This window comes from Poecilia latipinna, unplaced genomic scaffold (assembly GCF_001443285.1).
Source record: "Poecilia latipinna isolate Pla-1442-1.1 unplaced genomic scaffold, P_latipinna-1.0 Scaffold904, whole genome shotgun sequence".
NCBI lineage: Eukaryota > Metazoa > Chordata > Actinopteri > Cyprinodontiformes > Poeciliidae > Poecilia > Poecilia latipinna.
In genome coordinates this window covers 206,349-218,372 of record NW_015113520.1, presented here as the reverse complement: position 1 = coordinate 218,372, position 12,024 = coordinate 206,349, and the positions used below count along the sequence as shown (strand labels likewise).

At 41.1% G+C, this 12,024-nt stretch overlaps 1 protein-coding gene across 1 annotated transcript in view; it reads right to left on the bottom strand.

Annotated features, from left to right (window-relative positions):
* Window positions 1-7,096: 7,096 nt before the first annotated feature.
* LOC106957451 (putative uncharacterized protein C1orf196) overlaps window positions 7,097-12,024 on the bottom strand; it is a 28,265-nt gene continuing 23,337 nt past the window's right edge. Inside the window, exon 3 of the mRNA XM_015048814.1 lies at window positions 7,097-7,266. Coding sequence (XP_014904300.1) covers window positions 7,097-7,266 — 170 coding nt within the window. The remainder of the gene's footprint in view (window positions 7,267-12,024) is intronic.

Sequence of the window (12,024 nt, the reverse complement as noted above, 5' to 3'; positions counted from 1 at the left end):
ATGACGGCAGCTCTAAATATACAACCAACTAAAAGAATAGAACATATCAAAGCACAGCCCTGAAACCCAGGGTCGCAACTACATATTATTTAGGTGGATGCGTCAGGGTGAAGGAGAGTAGAAAACATACGCTCGCTCTACCCTCCCCGCCCCCCTGAGACAAAGACACGTGAAAGGTAAAACTTGCTACATTTACCCCGTTATGTGCGCGAGGTGAAGGAGCGTAAGGCGCGCTGAAGTGGATGCGAGGGCATCATCGGCGCGCCGCCCCCTCCAGACGAGGTTTTGATGCCCCCTCTGGTGCAGCGCCCCTAAGCGTTGCATGCGCTGCATACCCACTTTTTGCACCACTGCTGAAACTACTTGATAATCTATTGCATAACATGCTACTGTAGCTTCCTCCTACTGACCAAACTGGAATAATTTTAATATGTGTTGATCTAAACCTTACTGCATGCCACACTTTTGTGATTTTTACTTACAAAATAAATCTGGATCTATGAATCATTTTCCCCTTTGCAGCAATGCACTACTTTGTATCAGCCAAACAAGCATGGATGATAATCTTCCCTCTTTAATCCCAATAATTTACACTTAAGCTTGAGGTTACAAGATGACAAAATGCAAAAAAAAAAAGGGGAGATTTTTTTTGTATAGATTTGGATTTGAGTCAAAAAAATCTGCAAATTACTTTTACCACCTGCCTCCTTTTTTTAATTCTAGAAAAAAAAATAAAAAATTAAATTTGTACCTGAGCATCGACGAGAAGGTGCCTCATCAGGTTCATGGACTTCTGCAGCGTCTCCTTCTCCGGAGGAGAGTAGGCCTGCTCCTCCTGTTCCAGGGATTTGGGCCTGGTCACCATAAAGCTTGCAATCTGGTCATTCAGACTGTTCAGCGACTGCACAGCTACAGGGAGACACGGACATAAAAATCATATATACTGACTTTATGTTTTTTTTTCTTTATTACAGCTTTTGTTTCTAATCCAGGGATGTTTACGAGCACCATGCTGCGAAAGAAAAAAAAAAAAAAAAAAAAAAAAGTCTTTCTTGCTTGTATTTCTGTAAATGTATTGTGAACATCTTATGGCACAGAAACAACAGCGACAACAAGCTAGTTTTCTGCTGTCACCGACATGATCTCTGGTTCAGAATGTTCCACTTCAGCCTGAGAGCCATCCTGTTTTTGTTTTCCTGTTCTCTCCCATGTGTGTCCCTGGCAAACCTCTCCTTCCAGGTTTCCTCTCCTTCATTAAAAACTCGCCACCCTTACTGTACTTCCTGCCCCCCCCTCCCTCTCTCTCTCCCTTTCCCTCTCATACACACTTCCTAAACACACTTCCCATTTACCACTGAGTGACCTCTGGTCTGCGAAGGGTCACGGCAAATATTTCTGGTGGAAATTCAGGATAGACGAAGGCGTGGAGGAACGGGTTTTTTCCATATCTTTGCGGGGGTTTAGCGAACATCTTTTGAATTTTACATGAGTTGCTACGCTAACCCCTCAAGTGTCATTATCCATCATCCCACTTCTTTCCAGCATTTACATTATTCTAAAGTTTTAGCCATGTCAGTCAGAAAGGAGGTTTAAAGATTGGCCATCTGTCCAGAGGTGATTTTATGCAAACTTTGAGCCATTAAATCCATTATGTCTCGCTAAAAACAATCCTCCGCTGGCACATTTCTGCCAAATAACGAAATGCAACCTGCCTAATCCCAGTGAGTAGGATGATTTGAGGCCAAGCAGCTGGATAAGGTATTTTCAGGATGCAAATGTAAAGCCTCTTTCAGACAAACAAAGAGAAAGGGAGAGGGAGAGAGAGAGAAAGAGAGAGAGAGCGAGAGAGAGCGAGAGAAATGGGAGACTGTGAGAGAGGCTAGATTAATGTGTTGCGCAACAACAAAATTCTATCACCGCTACGGCTGACATTTCCAAGCAAACAAGCTCCGAGGAGGAAATTTGACAAGTTGGGATTGAGGGCAGCACAAATAAGAAGGAAACGAAGGACCTGAAGAGGAAGCCCGTGTCCCTCCCCAAGGTGAGAGTCGGGCAGAAGTCAGAGTAATGAATATGTGAGCAGGGGCGTTTGTCGCCTGAATTTCAAGACACTTTAGTCAGTCCGAGTGTCTGATAAATCTCTTTAGTCATAAAAGATGGACCGTAGAACGTGCACAAGTGGGAGATTCGGCCTCAGCTTCATTTCATTTTTATTTAATTTGGGCTGATTAAAAGGCAAAATGCCACATATTCACTTTTTATGGGATATCAGCATTAATTCACCAATTCATAACAGCAGAATGCGTGTGGATCCGGTTTCAGTCGGGATTTGAGGGGTGCAATTCTTACTGCACAATCACAGTGCCCTCTACTTGGCAAGACTGGAAATCAAAGAACATCTCACAGAAAGGTGAAATGTTGAACGCAAAGAAAAATGACACCGAGAGCCTGCAACATTTCAACCACTTGGCTGCAAAGCAAAACAAAACGGTCCAATATGGTAATCAGTTCCTCTCCCCTTGTGACAGTAGGCTGGAGAACGCTGCATATTAGGTTCACCTACACAGTCCACTTCATCTTAAAACTAATCACTGCACCGACTTGTCTACAGCAAATTACAGACAAAAAAATGACAAAGAGATAAATGGCAAGCTTNAAAGAGTACAAGAAAGCAGATATGTACAACAGAGATTTAAACGACCTTCTTAGTGCAGCCTCTGTTTAGAAATATTTTAAAAGCCCAAAAAATTCACCAACACTTTGATATGTTTTTGAGCTAATTGTAGGATCTCAAAACCCTAACCCTAAGGACAGTGAAACATAAACTTTGACTCCTTTCAGTTGTAGCTGAAAGAGAAGAAAGGCTCCTTTTGAACCAAATTACCAAATTTCACCCTCATTTGTCACACTTTAGGATTGAACCAGGCGACAATGATGATGCGCGTTTGCTTCTGTGCCTCGCCGGTGATTGGACGAGAGGCTTTTAATACAGGTCTGCGAAGTCAGAGGACAGGCTGAGAGGGCAGATGGAACCCGGGTGATGCATTATGCATGGGTAAAAGAAACGTGCTCCGATGGGCCATCTGAGGCCGCAGGAGGAGAGAGAGCCAGACTGACCCAGCCAGACCCGTCACACATTTACTCCCCCCCTCCACCCAGTGAGACTGCTGCCTCCTCTTTGTGCTCCTCCACGACTCACGGCACGAATCCAGAGCCATCGGCTAACCAACGAGTAAGTCAGACATTAGCGTTTAGTCTTATCTCTCATCTCATGCATTTAATTTCATAAGCCTTTAACTTTTTCAATTTGTCAAACTGCAACCAAAATCCTCAACAAATCGAAGTGGTAGTCTTGTGGGTTATGCCTCTACCAGCGCTGCACGTCTAAAAAAATAACTATGTAAACATCAGTTTCAAAAGTCCTGAATTGGATTTTTAACTGGATTTTGTTTGGTTTATGGAGCTTTAGGATAATGTTTGGCAGAGGAATATAACTGTAACCATGTCACAGCATTCTGATATTGATCCTCTAAGAATGGTCAAGCTAAGAAAATCAATTTGCAGTACGCTCAATATGTATTTAAAAAATAAAAAAAATAAAACAGCAACCTTTTTTTTTTTTTTTTTTTTCCCTTGGAAAATTTCCTTCCAAGCAGTATCGATCATCTGCTGCAATTGTTCTCAAGGCTACCATTTTTGGTAAATGAATATCTGCCAGACACAAATACGGCGTCTTATTTGTTTTAGTGGTTTTGTTTTTTTGTTTTTTTTTTCTCTCCGAGTCGACAGCCGTGTCTGCAGCTCTCCACTCATGATTAAAGTGAAGTGGAGGTTGCAGGGGGTCAGACAGATCTTATTTATCTCCGTCTCTTCTTCGTGGCTCTCAAAGTCACCTTTAAACGGCCTCCTTGCACACCCCCTGTGCCCAAACCGCACCCTTCTCCCCTCCTCAGAGGAATCCCGCTCCCCCCACCCGTGATGACTGACAGCTCAACTAATGCAGTCGCAGCTGAGTACAGCATGGGGAAGAGAAATAGAGGGAGGGTCGGTAGAAAATGCTCAGCAGCCCATCTCCTCCCAGCTTGACTGGAGGATACACACCAGATGGGCCTTCGGTGTGGATGGAGGATCCACGTGAAGCAGCTCTGCAGTGAGCCATGGCCAGACGGACAATAGCAGTAAATAAACTCCAGTGGTGCGTCAGGAGGCTCCAGTTCGAGATGGAGAGATTTGATTTAAGACTCTGAATGTGTTTTAATCACGCAGTTTGGTCAGTGGGGTGCCTTATGATTCTGGACTTCAGTGAGGGGCAGCATAGAAGTTAGGAACTCCACTTACGAAGACTATTAAAAAAAAATAAAATTAAAGATCTAGAGCTAAATGGCTCCGTTACACCAAATTGACATTTTAATGCGACGTTCCTGCATCAGGGGGGAAAAAAAGGAGGAAAATCTAACCTGTGTACGGAATTGTTGCATCAAGGCTCGTCCATGAGCTTCATGCTAACATTACTGTAAAGCTTGTAAATGGCCAGCTATTTGAATCTGTGTCATAATTAAAGGAGAGCTAAATTCATAATAATCATTATGAATCGTCCGTCTATACGCACTTATCCGTACAGAGCGTCAGTGGGGCTGGTAGCTACATTTAGAGGTCATTGAGCTGAATACACACCAGACGGGTCACTAGTCCATCACAGGGGAACACAGAGACCCACAGGACACACAACCATTCACACACACACACTCTCACCTAAAAGCAATTTAAGAAACCAATTAACCTATTACGAATCATTATAAATCATTTAGTTTCATCTCAGTCTCGTTGCCGTTATTCGTGTATCTTTTCTTTTTACACCATCGACACAGCCCCCATAGAAGAGGCTGGGCACTGCGAACTACACAGCCTTTTAATTGTTTCGTCATCGAGACACCAGCTGCTTAATATTCCATGGAGCCGTTTGATTTGAGGAAACCAAAAGGGCATGAATGCCAATTGACACTGGCTGATGACACATTACCTGCACGAGAAGAATGATGCTCAGAGGAGAAAGACTGCAGGCGGAATACCTGAGAGAGAGTAAATTAACAGCCACCGTGGCTACCTGTCTTTTGGAGGAAGAATGAAAGAGTGACACTGATAAGGTGAAAATAGGAAGGAGCATTCAGGGTCACCAGCAGTCACTCAGTAGTCTCTGCATGCCTCGTCTTCAGGCCTGCAGTTGATTTTCAATTGACTGAGACCAAAACTGTTTTGTAACGTTCAACGATAATGAATAGAGAAGTTTGTTTGTTTTTGAGGCAGCATTTTTTTTTAAATAGCAGAACAACACAGTTTATATGCCTTCCAATGTCGCCGTTGTGCAGCAGATTTACTATCAAAATCATTTTGAAAAGGATCGACGCTGCAACACAAAGAAAACAAATTCATGCGTATTAAAAGGAGAACAACTCAATCACACGTTGCCACTTACATCTGATGAATCCCCCCTCCACTAATTTAATCTCTCAGGAATCTGGAGTTTCATGTCCTCCTTTTTAGCCGCCCTTCCTAACAAAGGTTATATAAACTAATCAGCCATAACAAGCATGAAACATGAGGAGAAAACCGAGGAAAAGACAATGGCATCACCCCATTTCATTCTTTCACGCTGTAATTGCGATTCAGCTAATTGACTTATCAGCGGAAAGCAGCTGAACAAAATTGCAGAAACACTTTCTGCTCTCCTTCAGCTTCTCACCTGGGCAATTAATGCATCGGATAATTAATTTTTCTGAGCCGACAGGACATGACGGGAGTTTCAATTAAAAGTTTGCCGTCCGTGGTGGCCGGGAGATCACAACAAAGCCGACACCTGCAGGAGTCGCTAGAAGAGTGGTGGATGTAGCAGACCTGTCACTGCCAAAAATAATAAATTGGCAAACTGGAGGAAGTGTGAGTTTGTCGTTTCATCTCATTACAGTCGACATTTTCATTTAATTTGACACACTGACTTGAAAGGCTTTATAAACATAATTGCATACCTTCAGAAAGAGTTTGCACTGATGCAAAATGAAGCATGTGATGTGCTCATACAAAACTAAATTTACAATTTAACACAAACTAATCATTTTTTTCTCCATAATTTGACACATTTGAACGTCCTGTAGACTTTTGTTCTTTAAAACCGACACTATCCAACTAGTTTTAACAGGAAAATGGCTTAAGTTTAATCCAATGAAGCCTTTGTGAGAATATGGAGGCTGTGAAGTGCCTCATCTGCATTTAAAGAAACCCCATCATAATCAGATTCAAACATCAGACATTAACTAAGTGAACTATTCCACGGAATATTAAGCAGCTTATTAACTATCCAGAATGACGGCAGCTCTAAATATACAACCAACTAAAAGAATAGAACATATCAAAGCACAGCCCTGAAACCCAGGGTCGCAACTACATATTATTTAGGTGGATGCGTCAGGGTGAAGGAGAGTAGAAAACATACGCTCGCTCTACCCTCCCCGCCCCCCTGAGACAAAGACACGTGAAAGGTAAAACTTGCTACATTTACCCCGTTATGTGCGCGAGGTGAAGGAGCGTAAGGCGCGCTGAAGTGGATGCGAGGGCATCATCGGCGCGCCGCCCCCTCCAGACGAGGTTTTGATGCCCCCTCTGGTGCAGCGCCCCTAAGCGTTGCATGCGCTGCATACCCACTTTTTGCACCACTGCTGAAACTACTTGATAATCTATTGCATAACATGCTACTGTAGCTTCCTCCTACTGACCAAACTGGAATAATTTTAATATGTGTTGATCTAAACCTTACTGCATGCCACACTTTTGTGATTTTTACTTACAAAATAAATCTGGATCTATGAATCATTTTCCCCTTTGCAGCAATGCACTACTTTGTATCAGCCAAACAAGCATGGATGATAATCTTCCCTCTTTAATCCCAATAATTTACACTTAAGCTTGAGGTTACAAGATGACAAAATGCAAAAAAAAAAAGGGGAGATTTTTTTTGTATAGATTTGGATTTGAGTCAAAAAAATCTGCAAATTACTTTTACCACCTGCCTCCTTTTTTTAATTCTAGAAAAAAAAATAAAAAATTAAATTTGTACCTGAGCATCGACGAGAAGGTGCCTCATCAGGTTCATGGACTTCTGCAGCGTCTCCTTCTCCGGAGGAGAGTAGGCCTGCTCCTCCTGTTCCAGGGATTTGGGCCTGGTCACCATAAAGCTTGCAATCTGGTCATTCAGACTGTTCAGCGACTGCACAGCTACAGGGAGACACGGACATAAAAATCATATATACTGACTTTATGTTTTTTTTTCTTTATTACAGCTTTTGTTTCTAATCCAGGGATGTTTACGAGCACCATGCTGCGAAAGAAAAAAAAAAAAAAAAAACAAAACTGTCTTTCTTGCTTGTATTTCTGTAAATGTATTGTGAACATCTTATGGCACAGAAACAACAGCGACAACAAGCTAGTTTTCTGCTGTCACCGACATGATCTCTGGTTCAGAATGTTCCACTTCAGCCTGAGAGCCATCCTGTTTTTGTTTTCCTGTTCTCTCCCATGTGTGTCCCTGGCAAACCTCTCCTTCCAGGTTTCCTCTCCTTCATTAAAAACTCGCCACCCTTACTGTACTTCCTGCCCCCCCCTCCCTCTCTCTCTCCCTTTCCCTCTCATACACACTTCCTAAACACACTTCCCATTTACCACTGAGTGACCTCTGGTCTGCGAAGGGTCACGGCAAATATTTCTGGTGGAAATTCAGGATAGACGAAGGCGTGGAGGAACGGGTTTTTTCCATATCTTTGCGGGGGTTTAGCGAACATCTTTTGAATTTTACATGAGTTGCTACGCTAACCCCTCAAGTGTCATTATCCATCATCCCACTTCTTTCCAGCATTTACATTATTCTAAAGTTTTAGCCATGTCAGTCAGAAAGGAGGTTTAAAGATTGGCCATCTGTCCAGAGGTGATTTTATGCAAACTTTGAGCCATTAAATCCATTATGTCTCGCTAAAAACAATCCTCCGCTGGCACATTTCTGCCAAATAACGAAATGCAACCTGCCTAATCCCAGTGAGTAGGATGATTTGAGGCCAAGCAGCTGGATAAGGTATTTTCAGGATGCAAATGTAAAGCCTCTTTCAGACAAACAAAGAGAAAGGGAGAGGGAGAGAGAAAGAGAGAGAGAGCGAGAGAGAGCGAGAGAAATGGGAGACTGTGAGAGAGGCTAGATTAATGTGTTGCGCAACAACAAAATTCTATCACCGCTACGGCTGACATTTCCAAGCAAACAAGCTCCGAGGAGGAAATTTGACAAGTTGGGATTGAAGGCAGCACAGATAAGAAGGAAACGAAGGACCTGAAGAGGAAGCCCGTGTCCCTCCCCAAGGTGAGAGTCGGGCAGAAGTCAGAGTAATGAATATGTGAGCAGGGGCGTTTGTCGCCTGAATTTCAAGACACTTTAGTCAGTCCGAGTGTCTGATAAATCTCTTTAGTCATAAAAGATGGACCGTAGAACGTGCACAAGTGGGAGATTCGGCCTCAGCTTCATTTCATTTTTATTTAATTTGGGCTGATTAAAAGGCAAAATGCCACATATTCACTTTTTATGGGATATCAGCATTAATTCACCAATTCATAACAGCAGAATGCGTGTGGATCCGGTTTCAGTCGGGATTTGAGGGGTGCAATTCTTACTGCACAATCACAGTGCCCTCTACTTGGCAAGACTGGAAATCAAAGAACATCTCACAGAAAGGTGAAATGTTGAACGCAAAGAAAAATGACACCGAGAGCCTGCAACATTTCAACCACTTGGCTGCAAAGCAAAACAAAACGGTCCAATATGGTAATCAGTTCCTCTCCCCTTGTGACAGTAGGCTGGAGAACGCTGCATATTAGGTTCACCTACACAGTCCACTTCATCTTAAAACTAATCACTGCACCGACTTGTCTACAGCAAATTACAGACAAAAAAATGACAAAGAGATAAATGGCAAGCTTCTTCTCAAATATATCTAATGTTAGTCTGAAACATTAGAACAGAAGAAATACGAGATAAAGATGTCATTGCAAAAAAACATGTCAAGTGGTCAAGATAAAAAAAAACAAAAAAAAAAAACAAGAGGCTTACATGGATTATATGGCTGTCATAACATTTTGCAGCTTGTATTTTAATTTATCCAAATATAAGCCAATTAGGCAAGAAAATGTCTCTAGGTTGGCCTCAACTTTATTTCCTTTTTATTTAGTGACACATTAGACAAAATGAAAATCAAAAACATTCATTAAAGTAGCTAACTTTAGCCACAAGTAGTTAAACGGGCAAACATAAATCAGGATTTCTTGATTTTTGTCTTGCATTTCTTTACAGCACTTTGGAAATCTGCAGCAAATCACGTGACCTAAAACGTAAAGACAATAAAATCGTTGAAATGTGATTCTGAAAATCAGATTTTCTTCACTGCGAATAACATGAAAGCAATTTCAACAGGGTATATAACATTAACGCAAAGTACAACATATCGATCAAATTAAAATCTATGGTCATTGATCACAAAAAGCTGCACTGTGTGCCAAAATCAATACCACTATTTTGTTTAAATGAACCATAACCCTTGAAATGCTGACCTTTACCCTACATATTGATTATCCAACAATGATTGCCTTTCTGGTCATCACTAAGCCTCTGAAGCAACAAGTTACAACTGTATGATCTAAAAGTGTAAGTTAATTGGCCAAGTATTAATCAACTGAATGCAGCACAATCAGTATTATAAGATGTACAACAAAAGGTATTGGGAATCTTTGCACAAATGTGCTAATGGACATTGAAATTTCTTGTAACTTAATTATTTTTAAAATGAAGTAGTCAGCACTGCAACTAGGTTACTTTTAAAACAAGTACAGATAACTTGTTTGGTAACTGTGGCAACACTGGCGACTAGAGATCCAAAAGATGTCACCGCCTTCAACAAGAATGGAAAATACAACAAACTATAGAGAGTGTCATTCTGCATCTTCATGTAAAGCCCAAAATAGATTTCACCTGCAGCTTGCCTTCAGCAAATATGAAACTAATGACAGAGAGCCAGAGGCATAGGCTGAAAGGTCTGTACAAAGAAAAAGAATATCTATAAAGTTTAAATTTGAACTTCATGTCATTTATTTTACTTGAATATTTTGAACACAAACGTCAATTCACCCAATTACAAAGAACTGAGGACCGAGTGCTAATATGTTCTCATTTCATTACACCAAACAGAAAAAGGTGCACAACCAATCAGAGTTGAGAGATAAAACAAAAAACTTGGAGAAATTATTACTTTCTTCTTGCAGATGATGTCATCGTTTATATCGGTTCAGGTGTGCACTGCCAAAAGTGAACCTGCTGCCGTAGGACGTAGAGTTTATAGCCGTTCAATTGTACGTTTAGAAAATGCACAAAAAATAAATCTGGCTAACCGATCACCTCAGTTTGTTCGGTCAACATATCAAAACAAAACGGAATACTTAGATGCTAAATGTTTTATTTCTGAAGGGTCATTCAACATTTTCTACTAAAAAATATGTTGAAGTAAAACAGCTTTAATTGTCTTGATAGACTTTGTTTTACATCATTGTATTTAACAGCCACGTCTATTGTGAAAGCTAATACCTTTCACAATGGTTTTACAGTTTTTCCCCCACCATACATAAGCTCAAATCTAAGTTGCAAAATTCAAACAACCAGATCTGTAGAATAATATCTACAGAAGAAACGCATGAAAAACATCGCAAAAAAACATTTCAAGAGGTCAAGAAAAAATAAAAACGACAGACTTTAAAAGATTATATTTTGTGGCAGTCATAACATTTTAGTTTTTTGACTCCAAACTGTTCCTGAGAGGACAAGCCATTACCAGTGCTATCCAATACTGCCCCCTATTGGCAAAAGTCAAGATAAAACAGTGAATAACATGCTCTTGCATCATTTTGTCGCACCACAAGATGAATGAAAATTAAAAAAAAAAAAAATGGAAATCTTTGATCAGACAATTATGTTTTGGCTCCCTGACAATTTATATAAAGCATTGCAATAAATTGTAATAAGATGCATGTACAGATTTGTTCTTCACATTTGTAGGACTGCAAGTTTCTTGGTAGACGACATGCATAATTATGAAAATCTGGTCTCTATAACAATGTGAAACCTCTAAAAACGCAATCAAATAAATAAAATCGACCATGTATTACTGAATGTTTATGTGTAATATAATATCAGAAGGGCAGTCTTTTAATTAAAAGCAGTTCATTATGATTATAATCATTAGCAAGGACGACAGTTGGCATAATTATAAATATATTTCCCATGTTAATTTTTACTAAAGTATCAAAAAAAAAACCCTTACACGTTTGTTTTTGAAAAAATGCTAATTATTCCTGCATGACAAATTGATAAGGCACAATATGTCACGGGAGAGATTTTACCTTTCACGATTAAATAACACGTTATCTTTCTACGGCGGATACGTGCCGACACATTATGCAGCCGCAAATCCACGTAACGCCACCCTGCCGCCGATACCCACATGAAATTTTCACGGTGGGGATGAAGACAGAGAGATGGTGCAGGCGGAGAGAAAGCACACATCGCTGGCTTGGTGGAACTGAACCCCCCCCGGGGGCCCGGCAGCTGTGAATCGGCGAGCAGAACCCTCATCTCCACAGAGCTCATTAAACCCCACTAATCGTATCTGTTACTGCTGTACGGGGTGGAATAAAAGCAAAGCAGCAGATATGGGATGTGCTTTTCCTGGAGGTGTAGGGCTGTGCACTTCAAAACGCTAGGTGGGTGTGTGTGTGTGTGCTTACATGTGGGTGTATTTATGTGTGTGAGTGCATGTTTGATAGAGAAATCTGGCAGTGGTTCGCACCCCCCCCAAATTTTTTTCCCTCCAGCACAAAACGCCTCCCCCTCTTCAAATCCTCCCCCCCCCCCCTTTCCTCTTCCCAATCTTCCATGTGGTTTGTTCTTCT